General features: G+C 35.4%; 1 protein-coding gene and 1 long non-coding RNA gene across 12 annotated transcripts in view; one reads left to right on the top strand and one right to left on the bottom strand.

Annotated features, from left to right (window-relative positions):
* tay (tay bridge) overlaps positions 1 to 25420 on the top strand; it is a 69964-nt gene extending 44544 nt beyond the window's left edge. For 7 of the 10 annotated variants that reach the window (XM_070276299.1, XM_070276298.1, XM_070276301.1 and 4 more), the window contains 6 exons: positions 1320 to 1514; positions 1583 to 2007; positions 2068 to 2456; positions 15899 to 16316; positions 16368 to 16455; positions 21993 to 25406. In XM_070276299.1, the coding sequence (XP_070132400.1) occupies positions 1320 to 1514; positions 1583 to 2007; positions 2068 to 2456; positions 15899 to 16316; positions 16368 to 16455; positions 21993 to 23202 (2725 nt within the window). In that variant the 3' untranslated portion in view covers positions 23203 to 25406. Of the gene's footprint in view, positions 1 to 1319; positions 1515 to 1582; positions 2008 to 2067; positions 2457 to 11989; positions 13434 to 13504; positions 13664 to 15861; positions 16317 to 16367; positions 16456 to 21992 lie in introns of those variants that run through there. The other 3 variants (XM_070276300.1, XM_070276305.1, XM_070276303.1) reach the window with 3 other exon arrangements.
* Positions 6103 to 7953, bottom strand: LOC108126023 (uncharacterized). 2 transcript variants are annotated; one of them, XR_011441787.1, is made up of 4 exons: positions 7445 to 7953; positions 6971 to 7380; positions 6256 to 6905; positions 6103 to 6186 (listed from the first exon to the last, which is right to left on the bottom strand). It is a non-coding gene; the product is annotated as an uncharacterized lncRNA (long non-coding RNA). The 2 variants fall into 2 exon arrangements; XR_011441786.1 differs by having other exon boundaries at positions 6118 to 6905.
* Positions 25421 to 26218: the final 798 nt, after the last annotated feature.

Raw genomic sequence — 26218 nt, 5'->3', positions numbered from 1 at the left:
GGCATTAACAGTTTGGCTTCAAAACATATTCAAAAAACTTTTCTGAGCTGGCGCTACAACACGACTTAGGTTGGGGGTGAGAGTGGGCGTGACAAAATTTTGACACAAACTCGATCTCCACTGATTTTGGTCAAAGTCTCAAATCTTATTGTTCTATCTCTTATAGTCTTCGAGTTCCACGCGTTTAAAATTTTAACACGTTTGTATGGGAAATGGTATATGAGTATATGTCCTCTAAAAATCGGCTGATTTGGATAAAATTTGTTTTTCAGACAGGCAAACTCCTGTGTTTACTTTTTAAAGTGAATTACTTTTTTTTACAAAAAGTAATAGGAACGTGCTCCCCTATATAATAGGAATATATTACTATATTTTTATACCCTTGCAGAGGGTATTATAATTTTGTCCAAAAGTGTGCAACGCAGTGAAGGAGACATCTCCGACCCTATAAAGTATATATATTCTTGATCAGGATCACCTCCTGAGTTGATATGAGCATGTCCGTCTGTCTGTTTCTACGCAAACTAGTCTCTCAGTTTTAAAGCTATCTTTAGCTAAACTTTGCACACACCCTTCTTTCCTTTGCACGCAGTATATAAGTCGGAACGGCCGGGATCGGCCGACTATATCCTATAGCTGCCATATAACTGATTGATCGGAAATGGTATAACTTTGGTGTTTTAAGAGTTAGAGAGTTCAAATTCAAAGGTTCAAAGGATCGGCCGACTATATCCTATAGCTGCCATATAACTGAACGATCGGAAATGACCCAACTTTCGTGTTTTTGAAGATAGAAAGCTGGAATTTAGTACAGATTATATTTTTGGTCAGTTGATCCAACCTACCAAATTTCATAAGGATCGGCCAACTATATCCGATGTTTGCGATATATATCCGGTTATAGCTGCAAGGGTATATAAACTTCGGCTCCGCCCGAAGTTAGCTTTCGTTTCTTGTTATTAATAAAATAGATTACGCATTAAGGTATTGACTGCTACCATTTGTTTACCGGGTAGGCTTATGGTTATTTAAAAAATAATTTTTTTTTTAAACACCTTAATTTTTGGATTACACCGTCTGTCTGTCCGTCTGTCTGCCTGTTTCTACGCGAACTAGTCTCTCAGTTTTAAAGCTGACATGAGAGCTATTTTTGGCAAAAAATTACGACATGCCAAATTTCATAAGGCCGACTATCGTCTTGATCGGCCGACTATATCCTATATCTGCCATATAACTGACCGATCGGAAATGACCCAACTTTATTAAAATTTAAAATTTTCATTGAAGTGAATTTTACTAATATTTGAACTTTTTACCAGTACAAACACTAGGGCGCAAAACAATGTATCTACATCATTGTCCATTGTTACGCAATCCGTTAATGTGGGTTCCACATTTTGTGGAACCGCTTCGAGTCAATATGGTATTACTTCCACATTATCATCAAGTTTGTCGATACCGCCATTAACAGGATGTATATCAATATCTTCTCCTAAAGCAGGACTTTGGTTAAAGTAAGTGTGACGTTTTTCTACATATGAATTTGTTCAAAAAAAAATAAATATTTTTTTGTATTTCCTAGTTCTCCCGCTGTCACTACAACAATGTCATCTTGTGGATTGTCGGCACCCGTGGTATCAAGCGCTTGTGCCAGGCCTACACCGCCATTGTTAAATATATCTGCAACAAATATAGCTAAAGTTGCTGCCAATGCAGCTATGTCAAATACTCACATTACAGCAGCTACAAGTAATCAGTGTTTTCAAAGTACGGCGTACATACCCGCACATTCTGCACAACTTGCATCTTCTTCAACAAGTGTAATTTCTTCAACGGCCGTCAGTTCCTTTTCTTTAGTGTCACGTACCTTAAGCACCAATGTACCAATGACAAATGTTTCAACAAACTCGGCACCATCTTCAATACACCCAGCTACAGTAATATCAAACACATCTGCAAATACGCCCCACCCATTCTCTGCAGAATCTCTTTTTCAACCAAGCAAAAGTATGAAAACCATCAAAAGAAAAACACAACTTTTAAAATATTGTATTTTTATTGGCACAGATGATCAAGCGGATTTGTTGCGGCGAGAACTTGACAGTAGGTTTTTAGATCGGTCGGGCCTTGCTGTAACACCTACACCTTCAACAGCCACAGCATATATTCGACCTGAGCTTCAACATCATCAACACCATCATACGCCTCATCATCATCAGAATCAACAGTTGTTTTCTTCTGCATCTCCAGCCCAAGTCACTTCAGGGCAACTGTTGCCACCACCATTATTTAAAGACATTTCAAAACTTTCGGCCGTCGATCAACAGTTTTATCGAAATGGTATCGGTATGCCAAATGGATACGCAGGATACTCCCCAACCGGTATTTTACATAGCGGCGTAGGAGGATCAACGCCGTTTGTCACTCCCAATCATTTGACTTCATTTTCTTCAAGGGTAAGAAATTATACCAATTATTTAAGGCTAATAAACCTTTTTTTAATGCAGTGGTCGGCACTGCCCTATCCCACGGGCAAAGGAAATTTCTCTTACCAAACTCTGCCACACACACACAGTCCAAATGTGTGAAACTTCATGCCCCGACTACTTTTTGCTATTTGTTACTAATATGAATGCGTTAAAATCATATCAATGTATTGGGTGCCGAGCACTGCTTTAATGCGTACAATCATAGCGTTTCTAGCTCAGTTGTTATCAAAAAGATCATGCACAAAACAAATGTCCTCCCATCAGTAATATCAAAATACAAGAAAGGAAAGCTAACATCGGACGGACCCGAAGTTGATATACCCTGGCAGCTAAAACCGGAAACATCGGTCGATCCTCATGAGAATATAATAAATTTATTACAATAAAGCTAAAAAAAAGTCCCAATCTTCAAAAATATCAAAATTGGTATTTCTACCAAAAACCATTTCCGATCGTTCAGTTAAATGGCAGCTCCAGGATATAGTCGCCTGATCCTTATAGGTAGGTCGGATCAAATAACTAAAAATAGACTCTGTACAATGTTCCAACGTCCTATCTTCAAAGTTGGGTCATTTCCGATTGTTCAGTTTTATGGCAGCTATAGATTTTGCCAAAAAAAAGCACTCATGCAAAAGTCCAACTCTATATCTCAAAAAAAAAAAACAAGCATACAAGTTACAGCATTTCCGATCAATCAGTTATACGGTAGCTATAGGTTAACATCGGCCGATCCCGGTTGTTCCGATTTATATACTGCGTGCAAAGGAAAGAAGGGTGTGTTCAAAGTTTTAAGTCGATAGCTTTAAAACTGAGACTAGTTTGCCTAGAAAGAAACAGACGGACATGCTTATATCAACTCAGGAGGTGATCCTGATCAAGAATATACAGATATACTTATAGGGTCGGAGATGTCTCCTTCACTGCGTTGGACACTCAAAAATTTGTATACCCTCTGCAAGTGTATAAATAGATATATTTAATAGAATTTATTTATTTATTTATTGTACTCTGCACTCAAAAGTTGCAAACTTTAGGTACAGACGGGGATCGGACGGAATGTGTGTTACATATTTGCTTAAATATTAAACTTATAACAAATAACAATTATTTACAGATGTGTTAACAAGTTATTTACACTTAAATTATTTATAAATTTAATAACAGCTTAGATGAGTTCATATGAGATGCAAAAGGTTAGCTGATTTAAGGAAGTTTAAAATTAGCTGGAGGTTGTCAGGTTTAGGGTCAATTAACAGTTCCGTGAGTTTAATATTTGGAAAATTTGTTCTATGTGTTTGTAGGGCGGGACAGTCGTCAAGGATATGGGAGATTGATATGTAGTCCGTGGTGCAGAACTGGCATTGGTTGTTTGGGGCTGTGAGAAGCGATGTTCGTGGGTGAGCCTGGTGTGGCCAAGTCGAAGCCGGATTATTTTAGTGATCTCTTTTGTTAGTAGGTTGGAGGTCTGTGTAGTTTTAGTGTAATCGGCTATGCTTTTTGCTTCAGGATTGATTTGTTGGTACCACTGCTATGATTTTTGCAACATTTTAGGTTTATTTTTGAGAGACTCCGTTTTTAATTGTTTGTTAATGTCTCCACGGTTTACATTTGTTGTAGAGAATAGTGGAGCGATGGTCGCTCTTTTCGCTGCTGCATCGGCATATTCGTTGCCTTTGGTTTCGACGTGGCTGGAGACCCATAGGAGCTTGGTCTACCCTTGCAGAGGGTATTATAATTTTGTCCAAAATTTTTAATTTTGAGCATGTCCGTCCGTCCGTCTGTCTGTTTCTACGCGAACTAGTCTCTCAGTTTTAAAGCTATCGACTTGAAACTTTGCACACACCCTTCTTTTGCACACACCCTTCCTTTGCATGCAGTATATAAGTCGGAACGACCGGGATCGGCCGACTATACCCTATAGCTGCCATATAACTGAACGATCGGAAATGACCCATCTTTCGTGTTTTTGAAGATAGAAAGCTGGAACTTGGTACAAATTATATTTTTTGTCAGTTATTCCGACCTACCAAATTTCATAACGATCGGTCGACTATATCTTATGGCTTCCACATAACTGAGCGATCGGAAATGGTATTTCGTAGAAATATCAACTTTCGTATTTTTGAAGATAGGAGCTTGGGACTTTTTTTTTTGGTATTTTATTGTAATTAATAGGTTTTATTACGATGTAATCATAAGGATCGGCCAACTAAATCCGATTTTTACGATATATATCCGGTTTTAACTGCAAGGGTATATCAACTTCGGCTCCGCCCGAAGTTAGCTTTCCTTTCTTGTTTCATGTTATTTTTGGTTATCCGGTGAATAATTTTTCTTAGAGGGGTGTCGTTTGCGTGCATGATAGTGTGAATTGTTTTTGTTTGTAAGTGTTCGATTCTGATTTCTAATGGTTCGATGTTAGATTCCAGGTATAGATTGAAAGTGGGTGTTGAGCAGAAGGCTCCCAGAGATGTTCGTTAATTAACGTTTTAATTGGTTTTATAAATGACTTTGAGGAGTTACCGTATATCGGTAAAGCATAATCAATTTTGGAAATACATAGATTTTTGACGATTTGAACAAGGGTGTTGGGGTGGCTGTTGTATTTTCCGCTGGAAACGAATTTTATTATATTTGATGATTTCTGTAGTGATTTGTGTAATTTATTGAAGTGGGGTTTGAATTTGTATTTTGTGTTGAAGGACAGACCTAACTAACTATTAGTTCGCTAACCGTGTTTATAATTGCGGATTGTGTAAAGACCTGGCATGAACATGGTTTTTTCCGGCAAATGTGAATGTGTTTGCATTTTGAAATTGAAAGCATTGCGCCGGATTTTTAACACCATTCATTGATTTCAGTAAACAGCATGTCGAGGTTGATTGAAATGTTTTTTTCTTTTTTCAATGGTATTAAGATGTTAAAATCATCTGCATAAGCTGTGTGACAGTGTTGCCGTCAGGTCGTTACAGAAAAAGAGGCTAGATTGATTATAAAAAAAGGATAGAAAAGGACAAAAATTTAAAAAAAAAAAGGACAAAAAACAAGACAAAATATTTTTTCCATAAATTTTATGTAGTATCACTCTTTGTTGGTGGCCAACTCGTTTAGATTATCGTCAATGTCGTCATTGTCGGCTTCTAAACTTTGAATTTCTGTAGATTGGTTGCTTCCAATCATTTTTAAATATTGCTCAGGAATTTCATATTCATGGCAACATACGCCTTTCCGGCGTAGCCCAAACCTAAGAAAGAAAAAAACAATTTAAATAAATTTGTGAAACACAAAAGTATTAAAATATTTACCTGATCGATAAAATCGCATTTAACGTTTCTATTTGCAGTCGGTTGCGCAATTTGGTTATTACCAAATTAGCTTGGCTAAAAACACGCTCAACTTCTTCATTTGACCAGGGCAGCGACAGAAGTTGTAGAGCAAATGTTGCCAATTCCATAAATGGGTTATTGCCAGCCGAGTCCTTATAATTTCTCACCTCTGCCCAAAACGCAATTGTGGTATCAATATTAGTCCAATTAATAAGGTGTATTGTATTGTATTGCGATACAATTTTCTCGATACCATTGCTAGGTATTTTAAAAAATTCTAAAATTAAAACAATCGGATCTTTTTTTGCGCGAAAACCTTTTCGACCGTAAATGTTTCGATTTTTTTTAATATTTCAAAGTTATCAGGTAGCCTGAAAGTAAATAAAATTAAAATTAATTGACCGATTAAATAGTAAACTATCGATAAAAAATTATCTTACCTTTTCTTTAACTGGATGATAAGCTCTAGTACAATGTCAGTACAATGCTGGCGGATAATATTCTCTGTCGTGTCATCAATTTTATGTTTAATCGTTTTTAAATGAGACTCAAACTCGTACCCCAAGTACAAATCCCGTTTCATGATTGGTTCAATTTCGTCATTAAAAATATTCACGTCGGCGTCAGAAGGAATTATTTTCACTTTCAACGTATTTATCCCAAGTATAAGGTCTCCTAGCAATTTAGTCGGATTGGAATTTTTTGACTGAAAGTTCTTGTTTATACGCTGCATATTATCGAGAATTGGTTTTAAGAATACCAAATATAAATTGTTAGTGTCGTTAAACAAATCGCTTAAAATTAAGGCTTTGTGGCATTTTTCTGTTAATGCAGTGGTATTAAAATGCATCTTCAGCTCAATCCACTGATTCAAAATACGCTTAACTGCATGCTCGATCGACAGCCACCTCGTATCAGAAACTCTTGGGATTTTAAGAGGAGCCTTAAGAAATAATTGTAAAAAAAATTGTTTAACTGAAAATTCATTTATTATATTACATATTATCTATATACTCTTCGACAAACACAAATACAAATCTTACATTTTAGTATATAATTAGTATAAAAAACGAAGACATTGTTTGATAATCTGTAATTAATATATTAAAAATGTTAAAACACATATATATATTCAAATTTTAGCTTTCACTATACCTCATCATTATTTATGGCTTGATACAGCTTGCGGTAAGCAATTTGCCTACAAGAGCTTTTGCAGAACCATGCGTATGTTTCGCTCACTATGAATTCCAGTGATTGTGGCAAAGCCTGCTTACAAGCAGCATTTACGGCCAATTGCACGGAATGGCATACACACTTAATCAAAACTAATGACGGCACCGACTTCTTCAATTCTACATTCAAACTTTTCTTATTACCCACAATTACATTGGCATTATCAGTGCCAATTCCAATTAAATTGCCAATGGAAAGTTTGAGGATTTTTAATTTTTCCAGTAGGCTATTTGTAAGGCTTTGCGCGTCTCCACTTTCAATTGAAATTAAGCACAAAAATGTCGAAGTGATTTCCAATCGCTTTGCGCTGTAGAAAATTATAGCAACACCTAAAAATATTTAAATAAATGAATTTTGTTTAATTATATAAATATCGAATTGCCGTGATCTTACCAAGAACTTTAGTGGTGCTTATATCAGTCGATTCATCAACAAGCAGACTGTATTTTTCGTCTCCAATGTCATTCCTTAGGTCCTCATTGAAGTGGACTGCTAGAACGTTTTTAATTATATTGGTGCACTTGGTCCTATGCAACCTCAAATCTTTGGCGCCAAAATGACTACTGCATAATTTGCTGAGGTGGCCAACTGGATTTGTGGCAGCATGCTGTGCAACAAAAATAGCCAGTGCCGCTTCTTGTTTACAAACTGCGTTTGTTGCTATCGGCTTAAAATTAATTTTATTTGCCTGGGCATAAGGCTGCGCATTTTGTATGTGCTTTTTCGTCACCATATGTGCACGGATTTGGTCAATTTTCGGGTTTATACTGCATTTGCAGTATTTACAGTACGCCTTTTCATTGTCTTTTTGGTCACGACACATCCACTGCATTAGATCCGGCTGATTTAGCCATGAATCACGCAACTTTTGCTTGTAAATTTCTTTTGGCATCTTTCCCGCACAAATTTCACAATAAAAGTAACAATTGTAGCACTGTATATCGATATATACGAGTACAACAGAGTTGCATTAATTTAAAAGTGCTGCTATCGATATAAAAGTAATGTACATTTGGATTACTTTTCAGCACTTTACACAAAAATAAAAAACGGATAAAAAAGGCCAGATCAAAATAGAAAAAGGAAAAAGGCTGACGCAGTTAAAAACCGGACAGATCTGTCCGGAAAAAGGCTAAAACGGCAACACTGCTGTGTGTTGAAGTTCATTGTGCTTCTCGATTATATCTGAGAGACTTTTGAACGCAATGAGAAAAAGTACTACCAAGAGGGGGGATATCTCTACGTAATGCCATTGTGGAGTGGGTGTATTCTTGAGGTGTTATCATTGGCACAAACTCTTATTTTCCTGTTTGACATAAAGTTCATCACACATTTGATAATTAATGTATGATTTGATAATTCCTGATAGAATTTATTATTATTATTATTAAAAATCATTTGAGTTTAAAATTAAAAAATTTAAATAAATAAAATTGGTAGAGCTGGAAGCACTACACTGTAAAAAACGTTATATAATTAAAAAAAAAATGTTTATAGGAAGAAAACTTGTGGAAAAAGAAAGTGCTTAATCAAGCCTTAAATAATAAATTTTTTTAACTTGCCTTTATTTCTTGCATCTTCTCTTAGCTAGACTAACAAGAGGTGCGTCAAGTCTTAAATTTTTAACCTAACTAACAGTCATATTGACGATACAGAGTTAGACGGCTCTAAAAAAATATTGCTGGTCGAATCGAAGGTCGTTGTGTCGAAGGTTAGATCCGATAGAAACCCAAGTCAATGCCCGAGCCAAAAAAAAAGGGTGCGAGGACAGTTTTTTTTTTAGGTCACTTTTTGCTTCTGTATTTAATCTTTCATTGCGAGGATGCCCAGGTCACGGTTGATGTTTTCGTTGCGAACATGCCAAGGTGACCCAGTGATAGTTTTCACTGTTTTCACTCATTTTGCGCACTGTATGGGGTCTAAGTTGCTGCTGTTCTCGTTCCCCCACATCTGCGGGATCCATACGTCCAGAGTGGCTTTAGAACTGAATTCTAGAGTAGTACCTTGTAGTCCAGGCATAGTGGCGATCGTGAGTTTATGACCCAGTGGAGGCTGCTGGGTTTTAGTTTTAGGTGGATCTTCTTGCATTCGATGTGCTTACTCCAGGTTAGTCGTCAATCGAGGCGGACGCCAAGGTACGTTACTTCGTAAGCTTGGGGGATTTGCATACCGCTTAGTGCAGGGCTGTCCAAGCTTTGCAAACGGCAGAGCAAAATCCATACCGATGTAAAAAAAATCATTTGGGTGCCTATTATTATACTATGACAAATAATGCATAGTTTCATCGCATCAAGGGGACAATTCTGACAGCAACAAAAACAAAAATGTGTTTCTTGTAGTGTAAAGTTTTCGGCAATCCAACCAAAAAAAAAATGCAATTGGTTTAGCACGATTGAAAAAAATTGGGATAACACGAAAAATTGTTATTGAAAATGCTCTTTGCTTATGCTGGGAATAACAAATGTATATGACTTTACATTTTCCATATGAAAGTCTTCATCGCTGTGAGCCCAGCAACCCAAGGAGTTTCTTATCGAGGTGGTCGTTTCAAATGGGGCGCTAAGATTTGCGTGGGCCCTCCAGAAGGAAAGTCTAGTCGAGTGATCGGGTTTCTTCTTTAAGGCGTTGCTTTAAAGCTGGTAATCTGTTTTGCCAATCACAACGCGTGTACCGCACCGAGTAGAGATTTTAGGTGCTGCAACGTGTACGTGTTCTAGGGCGTTGGGCGAGTTGATAGGAAACTCACGTACTTTTTGTATTTAAGCCCGTTCGTTTTTGGCGACGTCAGGCTGAAAGGGTGTTTGGTTATTTCTGGGCTTTGAAAAAGCGTTAATAGCACAGGCGCGAGGTCTAATGATAAGTCCAAGACTGCTTTGGGACTTATTAGATTGCGTGCCCAAACCTGGATCTATTGAGGGTGTCACTGTGCCTGCTGCTTTGGCGATTGTATAGAGACAATGATCAATGAAGGGTCTATTGGGAAAATAATAAAATGATTATGTCGTTCGACTTTGGTTTAATCTATGAGAGTCAATTCTTCCTTTTTGATAGTGTTTTTTCTCTCTTTTTGATAGTGTTTATCTGATGGGAACGTCCGAAAAATTTCTTAAGCGATAATATTTCTCAAGCGGCTTAAATACACGATAGAGCTAAAAAAAACGAGTAAACTTTGGGTACTTTTTGTACAATATTGAAAGATATTAAAATTTGGTAGAGCTAAAAAAAAAACGAGTAAACTTTGGGTATTTTTTGTACAATATTGAAAGATATTGAAATTTGGTATTTTTATTATACAACTCTTAAGAGGTTCTTTTGGTTTTTTTTTGGAAAAAATTGATTTTTTTTTTAAATAAAATGAAAGTTACATATGTGTAGAATTTACGTGCCAAGGAATGTTTAGATACGACGCGTATTTCTTGAGCTAGAGCGTTTCAAACATACCCATGATAAAAAGAAAGCTATCTAAAGGCAAAGTTTCAAAAAACTTTAAACGTGTTTTTCTCGGAACCAAGTTTTCAAACCTCTTGTCGCACACAGGGCTCGTTCTATTGATCCAATTTCCTTCATTCAAAAAATGTTTAAAAGTAAATACTTTTTTGTATGCCTTCTACCCAAAAATTGGCATAAAAAAATGTTTATTTATAATTTTTAAACGAGATCGGAGTAAAAAAAAAGAGAAAAAATGTCATTTTTTTTTTTTAAACGTCCATGAAATTGGTTGATTTTTACCAAAATTAATTGTCGTTAGGAATAAGGCATAGGAAGTTCCATCAATTTTAATAAATTTCCGTTCAACAAGCCTGTTAAACTATGCCTTACTCGGTATCTACCTACCCAAGTTATTTTGTTATCGGAGGGCATGATTGTCTGTATTTTCCATAGCACGCAAGTAAAGGGTCGGAAATTCTGCTGCAGCGCTAACTGTGTGTCAACGCTCAAATTTTGTATAAGCCCTATCATTGGCTGTCATTTTGCTTCTCTTGCTTCTCAAACTTTAGGAAAAAATGTTTTTATGAAAAAAATTCTCAGAAATTTGGAACAAGTTTTTTCTATTAAAAATAAAAAGAGGGAAGCCCCTGTCTCCGGTGCCTTTTTAGGTATTAACTGATCCTTTATGATTTTTATAATCTTGGTAAATTTGGTTATTCGCTGCTGCAATGATAATTTCCGGTGGAGTGAATGAGATTGTTTTAGCGTTAAGGGGAGGGTAAGGTCAAATCATGCGAAAAAAGCCATGTTTTTGTGATTTTTTTCCTGACGGCACAGTTAAAATTTATTTATTCAACCAACGGTATATTAAAGTATGACATTAGAAGAATGTTTTATCAAATTTTTACAAAAAAAAATTTAAAAATATGGCAATGGTAGCAATTGTCCGGACGTGTCGCCAAAAAAAGTTGAATTGCGGTGCCTCTCATAACTCGGTGCTGGATCATTTGTAATCAAAAAATGAAAGTTCATTCGTTAGATAATAGTTCGCCCCAGGTAACGCTGTGAAGGTTTTTTGAAAATTGCAATTTTTTAATTTTTTCGAAGACTTTGAAGTGAAAAACTCAATTTTTTGGGAAAAAAATCGGTTAATTTGTCATTGCAAAATCAAAATTATGAACAAAAAAAAAACTCGACAGCGTTACCTCGTAAAATATGTACAGAAATAGTGTTTAAAATTTCAAAAGGATCGGTGCAGTAGTTTTGAAGTTATGAGGGGCACCGACTTTGAAAACGTGAGTTGTGGGAAAAACGCTTTAAAGTTTTAAACACAAAAAAATCCAGTGTAAAACGTTTATGAGCAACTTCGTCAATAACTAATAACTTCGTCAATTTTGCTTTAATTGACTTGAAATTTTGACACAATATTAGTCAAATATTATGCATTCAATTTAAAAAAAAAAAAAAAATTAAAAAAAAAAAAAAATTAAAAAAAAAAAAAAAATTAAAAAAAAAAAATTTAATACCTTACCCTCCCCTTAAGCTGATAAACGATTGCTTTGCGAATGGTTTGGCTCAGTATTCTTTACTACGGGTGGGTTTGGGTGGTTTTTCCCACAGAGGAGTTTTGAGCTTTCTTATGTACTTGCGCTGTGAATTTTCAGCGTCTTGTACAACGATCTCGGCGATGTTACATTACATTTTTTTACTTGCATATGTTTATACATAAAACTAAAACAGTGGTCGGCACGGCCCTATCCTGCGGGCATAGGAAATTTCTCAGCAAAGTCTCTGCCACACACACAATATAAATGTGTGAAACGTCAAGCTCACAGCCTAATTTCTGCTTTTCGTTACTAATGCCTTAAAAGTATATAAATGTATTGAGTGCCGATCACTGAACAAAAAGATTGCATTTATCGAATTTTTTTTTATCATCGTGATGATAAAGGTGATTTGAAGATGATATAAATCACTTGACATACAGTCAGCGCCACAAAAAAAGACGCTCTTAAAAAAATTTGAAAATTGTGCAATCACTATGCTGGGGTTTCCCTAAATTTTATTCTTTGGACATTATTTTTTTAGGAGGGTTAACCTTGACTATTTTCGACATAATTTCGTCCTTTGAAGAGCGCTGTTGTTTAAGTTGCTTTTGGTAGAATTTTTTTTGTAAAGACACCTGTAAAGTCATGCCAAAGCAAAAGCAGTTCACTGATCGCAATAAAGACAAAATTATTTTATTGGCGGAACAAAATGTGTCAAATCGGCAAATATCGGCTGAAACACATTTCAATGAAAGCTCAGTGCGTCGCTTTTTAAAAAAATATCGTGAGACAGGTGAAGTAAAAAAGAAAGAAGGAACAGGTAAAAAAAATGCACCACGTCACGAGAAGATCGCTTTATTATGAGGACGAGCCTGCAGGATCGTTTCAAAACTGCAGTGCAGATAAGATCTGAGGTTCAGGAACAGTTTTCAAAAGATGTTTCGGAGCGAACTGTTCAACGTCGGCTTAACTCCATGGGAATGCTCGCAAGATCACCTGCAAAAAAGCCACTTTTGAATCCGCGAATGAAAAAAAATCGTCTAAACTGGGCAAAGGACAAGGAAAATTGGACTGCTTCTGATTGGTCAAGAGTGCTACTTTCAGATGAGTCCAAATTAAATCTCATTGGATCTGATGGAATTCTCAAGCTGCGCCGTAGACGTCGGGAACGCTATTCTGAAAATTGCTGCATAGCCACAGTAAAGCATTCACCGTATGTTATGGTATGGGGATGCATATCCAAATATAAAACGGAATCAATTTTACTGGTTTAGGGTATGGTCAATGCAGAAAAATACAAATAAATAATTTTAAGTGGAGTTCTGCCTAGCATTGAGTCCATAAGTGAAGAAGAACAAGAACCCATTTTTGAGGATGATTCTGCACCTTGCCATCGAGCGCGATCTGTGAGTTACTCAGTGTCCGATTGTTATGAAAACAACTTATTCAGTTAAATTTATCATTTTTCTATCTAAAGATAAAAAATTTGAAGGAAGAATTGGGCATTAAGTCCTTAGATTGGCCAGGAAACAGCCTAGACCTTAATCCAATCGAGAATGTTTGGGCCTATATGGGTGCCAAAATAAGAAAGCGAAAGCCCAAAACTATGGAGGATTTAAAACAAATTATAGAAAAGGTATGGATACACGATATAACGAAGGAATATTTGTGTTCCATTTACGATTCTATGACCAATAGGGTCAAATCTGTAATAAAGGCCAAAGGCGGAATTACTAAGTATTAAGCTAAATTTAAAAAATATGTCTATTGTTAAATTGCCTATATTTAAATTTTTTTTATAGTTAGTACGGTATTCAATTGGAAATAAATAGTTTTTGTTGAATTTTTTCATTATTATAACTTTTATGAATTTTTTCCTAAAAAGTGCCATAATAGTGAAAAGTCGTTAAAACTAGGGTGAAACCAAAAACAACAATTTTTTTAATATTAAAAACAAATGTAAACTAAAAATTGGTATGCACTTTTATTAACATACCATCAGTTAACTTATTAAAAAAAAATTTGGGCAAATTCGAAATCATATAAATGAACCACAGGCCCTGAAAGTTAAAAATTTGTAAACCTTCAAAGTGCGGCTTTTTTTGTGGCGCTGACTGTATGTATACACATAGCCCATAAAAAAAATTATTTGTAGAGATCTTTAGATGACTGCAGTCAAGGATATATCTTCGATAATAAGGATTATACTTCCACGATTATACTTCGATGTATATATATTATTGATCAGGATCACCTCCTGAGTCGATATAAGCATGTCCGTCTGTCTGTTTCTATGCAAATATGTCTTTTAGTTATAAGCTATTGGCTTTTTCACACATTGCTTTCCTTTTCCCGCAGTATAATTGAGACGGTCAGGATCGACCGACTATATCCTAGCTCCCTTATAAATGATTGATCGGAAATGCCAAAACTTTGGTGTTTTTATAACCGGTACTTGTAGAGTATAAGTGTATAATTGTAGTCGGTGAATGTATGTACCATAGAGAAGGAATCATCTCCGGCCCCATAAAGTATTCTTGATCAGCATCAACAGCCTAGTCGACATAGCCATGTCCGTCTGTCCGTATGAACGCGTGGATCTCAGAGACTATAAGAGATCGAGGCAGGCCCGGCGACAGGTGGGGGAACGGGGTGTTTCTCCCCGGGCCGGGACTTCTGAGAGGGGCCCGGATTTTTGGCGAAAACTCAAATAGACTGTGTACAAAAAAAAAAGATCAGTTATAAATTATCAAATTATACTATACATTAACAAAATTCAACAAAATTTTCGTTGTAGGATTTGGGATAGAGACTTCTACAATACCCACGCAGATCAAGTTTGTTTCAAAATTTTTCCACCCCCCTCCTGCTTTCACAAATTGCACTAATACAGAAAGGTTTTTTGAACAATTTTTGATGCCAAATTATTTCTATAGTTAATATATATATCTCTGAAAAACAAATTCCATCCACATTGACCGATTTTTGGACTAGATATCCCCATATCTATGTATATGTTGATGTACATATGTATGTAGCCAAAAATCAAACATTGTGTGCGCTGGCTTCGAAACGAAATCGCAGGCACACATGCACCCGCATATCAATTCAAATACGTGTCATGGTGCTCCTTTCAGAGACTGAAAACCAGAAACCATTCAATGAGAATATGAGCTTAAGATTCAATTCAATTCAATTCAATTCAATTTATTCACTCAACAAACTTAAATTTACAAAAAGTGCGTGATACTAATATGGGATAGATTTTTAAGAGTTCAGGAAGAATACCTTATCAACTTAGAATAGATAATGGGTGGTGACAAATTGTTTGGTGTATCCAATATTAAAGTGTGCGGGAAAAATACAAAAACCGCTTACACATGAGCTTAAGATGAACGAAAGATGAGCGTAAGAAAGAGAGTAAGATTTCTCTGGGGCCTGCTGGGGCCTGTCGCAAGAAATTTTTGGGTCCATTTTCCTTATATGAAATAGGTCGTCTATATGCTGTATTATTAGTGATTATAGAGGTTAGTTAAATTTTGGGAAGAAGAGATGAGTAACGGGTATAATATAGTCGGGAAACTCGACTATAGCCATCCTTTCTTGCTTAAGTTAGAGGTATGGGCAGTATATTTCTAAAGATTTTATTTCGGGCTATCGGTTTTCGGTTTCGAAGTTTATTAAACTTTATAAGGATCGGCTGACTATATCCCATAGGGGACATATTACTTTGAAATCTCTTAAATGTTTTGTGCTAAAGTCCCTGTTTTCCCTGTTTTGTGCTATTTTAATTTAAAAAAATTAAACTCGTTTTTGTCATCATTTTAAAAAAAGAATTTATGCTGTTTTCTTTCATATAAAATTTTAAAAGAAAACTGGTCGTTGGAATGCCATGCATGTTCGTATAGCCTGGGAAATTTACTATCACCAAAATAAACAAAGTTCTGAAAAAACTGGATATCCAGTAACTTTGTCCAGCCAAACTTCTAATATAAATGTAGCATCAGTCAACGCTTCCATTGCTTCAAGTGGAGGAAATGCACCCTCGTCATTGAATAACGTTGTAGCTACTTCAGTGATTGGAAATGGAATCGCAGTGGCAAGTGGACCTACTACAACTTTATGTAATAAATCAACTCCATCTATTGGTCTTAACGCAACATCACCACATCTCCATCGCGCAAGTGAACTTCCACCTGCCACTTTCACTAGTGCATTACAAGGAAGATTGTCGTTTGAAGCTTCACCTCTGGCATCAAGTTTTATTGGAGCACCTCCTAGTCATATTGGTAAATATTCATAAAACTTATACACCTGCAACCAAAAATAATTTTTTTTAGGAACGACTGTTTCGCCATTTGGACGTTATGTGAATCCCTTTGGATTTCCGGGACTTACGCATTTTGGTGGTCATATAGAAGCATGGAGGTAATTAAATTATCTTTAAATTTGGTAGCCGTGATACAACCAAAGGCGATTATATTTCTCAGAGACTATAAGAGACAAGTGTAGGATTTGGCATGGAGACTCCTTTAATTCCCACGCAGTTCAAGTTTGTTAATTTTGGCCCCTCTTTAGCGTTAGTCAGGAAGGTAAATTAAAAAAGTTTTAAAGCCAAAATATTTCTATGGCTTATTTTTATCTGGAAAAGTAAATTTAGCTAAATGGACCGAATTTTAGGGAAGTTATATACATTTATATACCGATCCTCAAATGAAAGTGTTAAAATTTTTAACGCGCGCATCTCGAAGACTATAAGAGATAGTACTAGTAATAGATAGTACTTGAATGGTATCCTATGGTATCCATAGGATACATTGTTAACATTTTTTAGCGTCATTTAAAACCAATTTTTTCGAATCGCGTAACTAAGATTAGTAGAGCTCAAGAATCACGTACGGAAAATAGTTCTCATCAATAAAAGTAAATTAAGGGGTAATGGTATATTTAGTTCGAGTCCCTTATAAATTAACATTTTTGTCTTCTTTAACTATTTTTTGGAACCTGACAATTTTTTCCCCTTCAACTCTACAGTGCACTAGGGATGCAACCATGGGCAAAAAATAAAAAAAAAATAAATTAAAAAATTTAAAAAATTAAATAAAATTTTCTTTATGGATAATATATATTTTTTGTGTATTATAAAAGTCCTATTCATGGTTAAATAAAGTTTTAGTTAAGTTGCCTTCCGATCACCCCCGTTTTACATATTTTTAAAGTATTTTTTTTTAGTTTTTTAAGATAACCAGGGTCAGATAACCAACAATATAATCGTAAAGATAAGACCGTAGAAAGTCCCAGCCTATGGAAAATAAACGTCCGATGTTTTCCTTTTTTCATATTTTTGGCGAAATTATACCACATACCAGACTACTGCCACTAACCATACAGACAATCCATTTCATACAACGAAAATGGACGCAAAAATTTCTTGCGATAGGCCCCAGCAGGCCCCAGAGCGAAATCTTACTCTCTTTCTTACGCTCACCGTTCGTTCATCTTACGCTCATATTCTCATTGAATGCTTTCTGTTTCTCAGTCTCTGAAGGAGCACGACGAAGAAGGTTGGTCTGCGCTTAGATTGTTCTTTGTATGTATGCGTGTCACACATTCACATACACGGAGGCATGTGTGCGTGCGATTTCGTTTCGAAGCCAACGCACAAAATTTTGATTTTTCTAACTTTTCAGGCTTGCTACCCTAACCAAATTCGGGTACTCGTTATTTGGTGAAATGACGAAAGAAATAATATTATTTGTTTGATTATATTTTATAATATTTCAGCATACATTACACATTTATTTAGAAATAAGATTAAATGTTAGCAGTAAAATGTTTTGTGTATACATATTTTTACGAATCATTAAAAATCAATTTACTGAGATAGGAACAGGGTATATTTCAGTCGGAGTCACTTAAAACGCCCATTGCTTTTAAGCTTTTGTTGTTCTGCAAGAGGCTTGTGCATGCCTGCTGTAACGATGGAACGATATCACAGTGCGACAAAAAAAAAAATTGGAGGAACTTTTGAAGAGACCTAATAGGAATTGTTCATTAGGTCGAATATACATAGTATAAGTTTAGAAAAAAGGGACTTTTTTGTTCTAAAAAATTCCTAAGCACGTAATTTTAAACCGATTTAAAAATTTTTGACGTTTTTTAATAGTTAAATGTTGTAGCTTTTGAAAAAAAAATAGATCTTTAATTTATTTTAACAAAAAAGATAAAATTTTGACGCAAGAAACTGAATTTTTTTGTCGTATTTTTCGGACTTTGACGCCATTTTTTCGGTACAACTTCCAAAGAATGGTATCATTTTTGATACATATCAATATTGTCTCGTTAATTCTGAATAAAACGAGACCAATTTCATGAGGAAATTATGAAAATTGTTGAAGTTATAACGCTTTTCCTAAAACAAGCCAGTCCAATCTTGCTAGCGTTCCGGAGTTGTAGTGTGCCTTTCCATTTCGCTTATTCTTTTCTTTTACATAATTTTTCTCCGGAGCGCTAGTAAAATTGCACTGACTTTTTTTGGGAAATGCGTTAAACCTTCAACAATTAATTAAATACTTTTTTTTTCAAAAGCTACGACAATTAAGTATTAAAAAACGTCGAAAATTTTCAAATCCGCTTAAAATTACGCGTTTTTACTAAATAAATCAAGATTTTGAGGGTGTAAAAAATATTTCAAACACGGTTTTATACTATATTTGACCTAATGAACAATTCCTACAAGGTTTCTTCAAAAGTTCCAAATCACTGTCGCACTGTGTATTTATGGGAGTGTGAAAACAAAACAGCTGATTGACTTGTTAAACTTTTTTTTTTTTTTCAATTTTTCAGGCTCTTATTATTTTGGTTTATTGTGAGATCTAAATTAGTATCGTTAATTTAATAATTTCCTTTAAAATTTTGGTTCTTAAAAAAGTCGCCGCTCGAATTTGTTACCGACATACTATATACATATATGTAAAGGGTTTTTCAATAGGGGCGCATCAATTTTTTTTTTTTGAATAAAACAAACGGTTTGACTTTTAAACTAACATTTTTTTTATTATCGAATTTGAACATATACATTTAATTATGAAACTCGATTTCTTTCGCATGACCACCGCGTGCACAATTTACGAAGTCCACTCGTTGAACCCAATTTTCAACCACTTTTTCGCAAAAGTCGGTCGAAATTCCAGCAATTTCGCGTTCAATATTGGCTCTGAGCTCTTGCAACGTCGCCGGCTTATTGGCATAGACCAATGACTTCACGTAACCTCAAAGAAAATAGTCTAGAGGTGTCAAATCACACGAGCGCGGCGGCCACTCGACCGGTTCATTTCGCGAAATAACACGCTCATTAAACTTAGATTTCAATATTGCGGTTGTAGCGTGTGCTGTGTGGCATGTGGCCCGGTCCTGTTAAAAATAAATGTCGTCCACGTCCATTCCATCCAATTGCGGCAAAAAAATCGCAAAATTCGCCACAATGACGACACAGAATGGCCCAATTGTTGCGAACGTGGAGTGAGCGACACATTCGCGCCTTCTTGAACTGAAGCGCTGGCGGCTGCGATGTTTTCATCATTATGAGCACTTGCTCTCACGGGCACCGGAACATTATTTTGCCACTAGACGGTCGATTTTCGTACGGGCTAAATGGGTTAAATGGACCGTAAAATGGCCGTAATGCTCTTAAAGTAGCAGCAACAGAACGATTATTTTGATAAAAAATTTGCACAATTTGCAATCGCTGATGAGTGTGTAGCGTTCCATGATGAAATGTATACTAATGAAGTTTTATATGTCAAGAGAACAAGGAAAAACATGGCGTCGTTCGCCGTCCCTATCGGAAAAAAGTTGACCTATTGAAAAACCCTTTATATATATACATAAATTTATATATATATATATATATATCTATATATATATTTACATATATATATATTTAATATATATATATATATCATAGTGAATTGTCACATAAATTTAAAGTGGGAACGGCATTGCTTCTAAGCCTACTTTTCCCAATATATTTACTTTCAAAATGTCTGTTACAAATTCGCGCAGTTCGTCTATTAAAAGTGTCATCCAATTGGCACAATTTAACCCATTTGTTAAGATTCCAATATTCCGAAGGAAAAGAAAACAACCTAATTGGAATGGAGTGTGGTGAATCCTTATAACACCCCTGGCAGGAAGCAATAATGCACCTGCGTCCATTTTTTCTAACATTTACCCGATTCATTTCAAAAATATTTAAACCGAATATTTAAATGAATTATTTAAGGTTTAAAAAACTAAGTTTATTCTTGCGATTGATGATGATGCAGTCACGGACCCTTGGAAAGTATACGTTTAGTAAAAATATTTCCATCTCTATATATATATTTTTGAATGCAGAATTCATGAAAGACTTTCCATGCTGTGTGGTGGGCGGGGTTCTAGTCCTAGATGATACCAACCGACCAACTTAACACAATTCTTCTCTTGCTGCGTACTCACCAACAACAACAACAACTACTACAAACAACAACCCCCCCTTGAAAAACCCCCCTTGATACAAAAAAAAAATAGAAACAAGAACAGAACGCGAATCGACTTCAAAAGTCCGCCTCGACATCCCATGCTAGTGTCACGCCTCGTTCTGGAGTCACCCATCCCGAGTCCCGCCTGATGGAGGACTGGGAGTTCGATCGGTTCTTCCCCCATATCTAAAAGCTCCTCAAAAACACCAATACTAATCACTTTCTTATCTCTTATTTATCTTCATTTCTAATCGCTTTCGCACTTTAGTAGGTCCTCACGAAAAACGCTCTTCACAGCGACTTTTTTTTAAGAATCAAAATTTTAAAGGAAATTATTAAATTAACGATAATAATTTAGATCTCACAATAAACCAAAATAATAAGTGCCTGAAAAATTGAAAAAAAAAGGTTACCAAGTCAATCAGCTGTTTTAGTGTCTTCACACTCCCAAAAATATCGTTCCATCGTTACAGCAGGCATGCACAAGCCTCTTGCAGAACAACAAAAACTTAAAAGCAATGGGCGTTTTAAGTGATGTCGACTGAAATATACCCAGTTCCTTTCTCAGTGTATTGTTTTTAATGATTCGTAAAAATATGTATACACAAAACATTTTACTGCTAACATTTAATCTTATTTCTAAATAAATGTGTAATGTATGCTGAAATATTATAAAATATAATCAAACAAATAATATTATTTCTTTCGTCATTTCACCAAATAACGAGTACCCGAATTTGGTTAGGGTAGCAAGCCTGAAAAGTTAGAAAATCAAAATTTTGTGCGTTGGCTTCGAAACGAAATCGCACGCACACATGCCTCCGTGTATGTGAATGTGTGACACGCATACATACAAAGAACAATCTAAGCGCAGACCAACCTTCTTCGTCGTGCTCCTTTCAGAGACTGAGAAACAGAAAGCATTCAATGAGAATATGAGCGTAAGATGAACGAACGGTGAGCGTAAGAAAGAGAGTAAGATTTCGCTCTGGGGCCTGCTGGACCCTTTCGCAAGAAATTTTTACGTCCATTTTCGTTGTATGAAATGGGTTGTCCATATGCTGTATGGTTAGTGCTACTGCGCAGCGGTGTTACTTTTTAACAAGGTAGCTTTAAGGCAGTTGCTGGTAGGGTCTATTCCAGGCACACGAAAATGTCTCTTACATAGCTTTGCGCGGAATTAACGAAGTAAATAAGAATATTGAAGATTAAACAAGTTACATGCTATTTTCGGAGGAGCCTCAAGGAGAAATTTGACGAACTCTGTGAACTCGCTACAGAATCCACAATATTTCTCTTGCCAAGCGTATGAAAGTCAACATTTATAAAGTTCTTCGGAACCTTCGACGTCGTATTCTATTACCTGACTTTTAAACATCTCATGCCTTTCAAACTCGACAAACTCAAACCGAAGGCTAATCATATTTTATCTTTCCTTTTTAGAACCAATAATTTGCAACGAAACGTTGCATATCATCCTTCAATATCATCAGCTTCAACAAATTGGTCCGGAAAAACAGATTCAGGGGTTGAAAGTGCACGACGCGAAGCAGAAGAGCGCGAACGTGAACTTCGTGAACGCGAACAAAGAGAACGAGACCGCCAACGACGCGAAAGGGAAGAACGTGAACGCAAAGAAAAGGAGGAAAAATTAAAACGAGAACAGCAAGAGAGGGAAAGGGAACGCGATCGTAAAGAACGTGAACGGGAAAGAAGAGAAATTGAGCGACGGGAAATAGAACGTGAGCGAATATTGCAACAGCAAAGAATTAACGAAAATAACAAGCAAACAGTCGCAGTTCAAGCAATGGTTTCTGTAAATGCGTCTGCGCGGGATCGCTCACCACTTCGTAATGTTGGAGATATGAATCCAGATATTCGGATAAAAGAGGAACATCCTCGTGCAAAAGATGAGCAAGAAGTAATGTTAATGCGCGCTTCGGCAGCTGTTGCAGGAGATCCTCGATATCATTCATCCTCATTAGCAGTTGTTCAAGCAAGTGCTGCAGCTGCTGCGGCCCATCATCATCACGCTAATATAATAGCTGCAAGTCGACACGGTTTGCCCCCACCACCGCATCTGGCACGTGCAATGCTTCCACCCACTTTAGGTGTTGGTGGACCTATAACACATTTTAGTGCTTCAGCTCCACCTGGATGGGGAATAGATCCCTATCGAGACCCATATCCCATTATTCGCTATAACCCAATTATGGAAGCTGCACTACGACATGAAGCAGAAGAAAGGCAAAAGGCTATAAATATTTATGCAGCTCAATCTGCATCTCATTTACGTGTAAAGGATCCTCCTCCTACAGTCAGTGCTCTAGGACCTACACAATCCCAACACCGGCTACAAACATGTGTTGTGAGTTCAACTGGTGTCCCACAGTCATCCCAAATTCAACAACTACCATTAACACAACTGTCAACAGGTATTGTGGTCGGTAAAAACTCAGGTCCAGCGGTATCAATAGGCATTCCAGTTCAGCATATGATAGCTGTCGATTCCTTAAGTCATCAAACTGTTAGCACGAAGGAAACTGACCATTCAATGGGAACAGTCGTAAGTGCTGCGACCGTTGGTCTTAGTACAGTTTCTGGTGGTGTAATAGGTTTATCTCCAGTGCCATCAGTCGCCCCAAGTCGATGATAAGCAAATAATTTATTTAAAGAGCGACCACGTTGGTACGTTGGAATTTTAAAAATTTCGACCAGCTCCAATTTACATTTCATCATCCTTATTACCTCGACCTAGTACCATGTAAAGCCTGAATAACACCAATATAAAGCGTGACGCTTTTGTAAAATACCAGAAAATTATTTTATAAGTTATAATATTAACTTTTTATGTTAATAATGGACTTAAAATTAAATAAATAAAACTTTTTAAGAGGTGAAGACTCCATATATTTTGAACCATCGAGCTGACATACATTACTGTAAACTTATTAAGAGGTTATATCTGTTTGGATATTTTTTGTATGTAATTTTTTTTATGTATATTGGATTTTTTTTAGATTATGTATATATACATATAATGGCTCTAGATCATTAATCAATAATGGCATAAAAATATTTATTTTTTATGTTTTGCATACAAATATTTTTTTCTCGATTATAAATCAAAATGAAGCAATGTTTATTAAGTCATAAAGGTATGTACGCAGTGTGTCACTAGGCTAACGCTCATGGGGTACAGTAATTTTTTGTAAAATATTGTTTAACCAAAATAAGAAATCGTTAGACCATAAAATCTTGAAAATACCCAAACGTACCATTAAATGCAACAAGTGCATCAGGATAAGGCTAGCTAAGATAACTTCACTTTTTTCGATTCATTTCGTAAAAAATAAATTTTTAGGAGATTAATTTCGTATTATTCCTTAAAATGCCTTTTCTTTTATGGTCTGGTCTGTGGGACTTTATGAAAAAAAATGTTTTTATGACATAAAATTCCGAAAAAAAATTTTTAAAAAGAAAATGTACATTCAGAACACAATATAAGGTTTTTTTGTTTCACACCTCTTACCTTTTTATACCCTTGTAGAGGGTATTATAATTTTGGTCAAAAGTGTGTAACGCAGTGAAGGAGACATCTCCGATAAAGTATATATATTCTTGATCAGGATCACCTCCTGAGTTGATATGAGCACGACCGTCTGTCTGTTTCTACGCAAACTAGTCTCTCAGTTTTAAAGCTATCATCTTGAAACTTTGCACACACCCTTCTTTCCTTTGCACGCAGTATAAAAGTCGGAACGGCCGGGATCGGCCGACTATATCCTATAGCTGCCATATAACTGATTGATCGGAAATAATATAACTTTGGTGTTATTAGAGTTAGAGAGTTCGGATTTGACATGAGTGCTATTTATATAAGTATATAGCTACCATATAATTGACAGAAAGTTGAAACTTCGTACAGATTCTATTTTGGCTCAGTTGATCTCACCTACCAAATGTCATACCGATCGGCCGAATATATCTTATAGCTGCCATATAACTGAACGATAGGAAATGATATTTGGTAAAAATACCAACTTGGTGTTCTTGAAGATAGAAGTTTGGGACTTTTTTTAGATTTTGAATCGTAATGAATTGGTTATATTATGATATTCTTATACGGATTGGTAAACTGTATCCGATTTTATCGATATATATCCGGTTGTAACTGCAAGGGTGTATAAACTTCGACTGCGCCCAAAGTTAGTTTTCCTTTCTTGTTTTTCTGTAATTTTTTTTATTGTAATATTCTGAAAAGACTTCTTTTAAAAATAAGATATTCTTGTTAAATATTGTTTGATTGTTTTACAAACTACAAGCAAAAATTTTATTGATGTACCTATAAAATTATAAAACACATATAAAATATACCTGGTGACGTTCCGTGTACGCATCCTTCAATTGGATAAAAAAATTAATGTTAGAATTAAAAACTATATTCATAGAAAAATCCTGAACATCCCAACATACTTATACACATCCATACATATATAACCCCTTAAATCTATATAAATCTGGTCGCTCGCCATTAAAGCACTTTGTTATTTTAAATAATAATATTACCTTCTAGTATAAAAAAAAATAAATTTAGTTTAGATAATAAGGCTATATACACTTTTGATTTGTAAATTTAAAATGTAAGTATAGAAAAGGGACATATTTAAAGCGCAGAAAATATTTATTACATAAATGTACATATAATACAACACAAAATATAATATTAAAAGTTCTTTACTCTTTTAGCTGTATTCAATAAACACCTATAAATTCTATTTGAAATGCACAAAAATACTTAATGCGTATACCTGTGAAAGCTTCATTCCTCTAAAAAGTTATGTATTTTTTTTTTTACACATAATTTTTTGTAAAAAGAATAATTATATTGGAATCACTTTATAAAAGATAAATTTAATTGTTTTCTTGCTTCACAATTATCAAGTAAAATTTAAATTGAAAGTGAAAACCGGAGCCTGCCTGACTAGCTGAAAAATTATAAGTTTAAGTGGTGCCACACAAATACATTAAAATGTTAGATTTTCGTTCGAATTTGTGTTCGAATAAAAATTTCAGAGCACAAAAAAAAACAGAGCAGAAAAATTTCCACCCACATGTCTGTCATGGGGCTTAAGGGGAGGTTCTTTGGATTTTTCCGAAAATTAAGCAAACTTTGAGAATGGATTGCAGGAAAATGAAAAGACATATGAACTTATGCTTTTGAACTTTTGATTTGTTGTTTATAAACGATTAAAAAAAATATTCAATATTCAGGAAATTCAAAATGGCGGCTTTAAAATGGATCTCATCGACCTCTATTTTTCTGCTTTGTCTAGTGTCGGGCCGCTGGTAGTGAACGGAAATTAGAAATGTATATAATTTATTAAAATTTATGGAACTTCCTATGCCTTATTCCTAACGACAATTAATTTTGGTAGGAATAAACCAATTTTTTCTTTTTTTTTTTACTTCGATCTCGCTTAAAAATGATAAATAAACATTTTTTTATGCCAATTTTAGGTATAAGGTATACAAAAAAGTATTTACTTTTAAACATTTTTTTAATGAAGGAAATCGGATCAGTGGTTCGCCCTGTGCGCGACAAGAGGTTTGAAACATGGTTCCGAGAAAAACGCGTTTAAAGTTTTTAGAAACTGCCTTTAGATAGC

The sequence above is a fragment of the Drosophila bipectinata genome, chromosome XR, assembly GCF_030179905.1.
Source record: "Drosophila bipectinata strain 14024-0381.07 chromosome XR, DbipHiC1v2, whole genome shotgun sequence".
Taxonomy (NCBI): domain Eukaryota; kingdom Metazoa; phylum Arthropoda; class Insecta; order Diptera; family Drosophilidae; genus Drosophila; species Drosophila bipectinata.
This window is presented reverse-complemented; position numbering and strand designations above follow the sequence as displayed.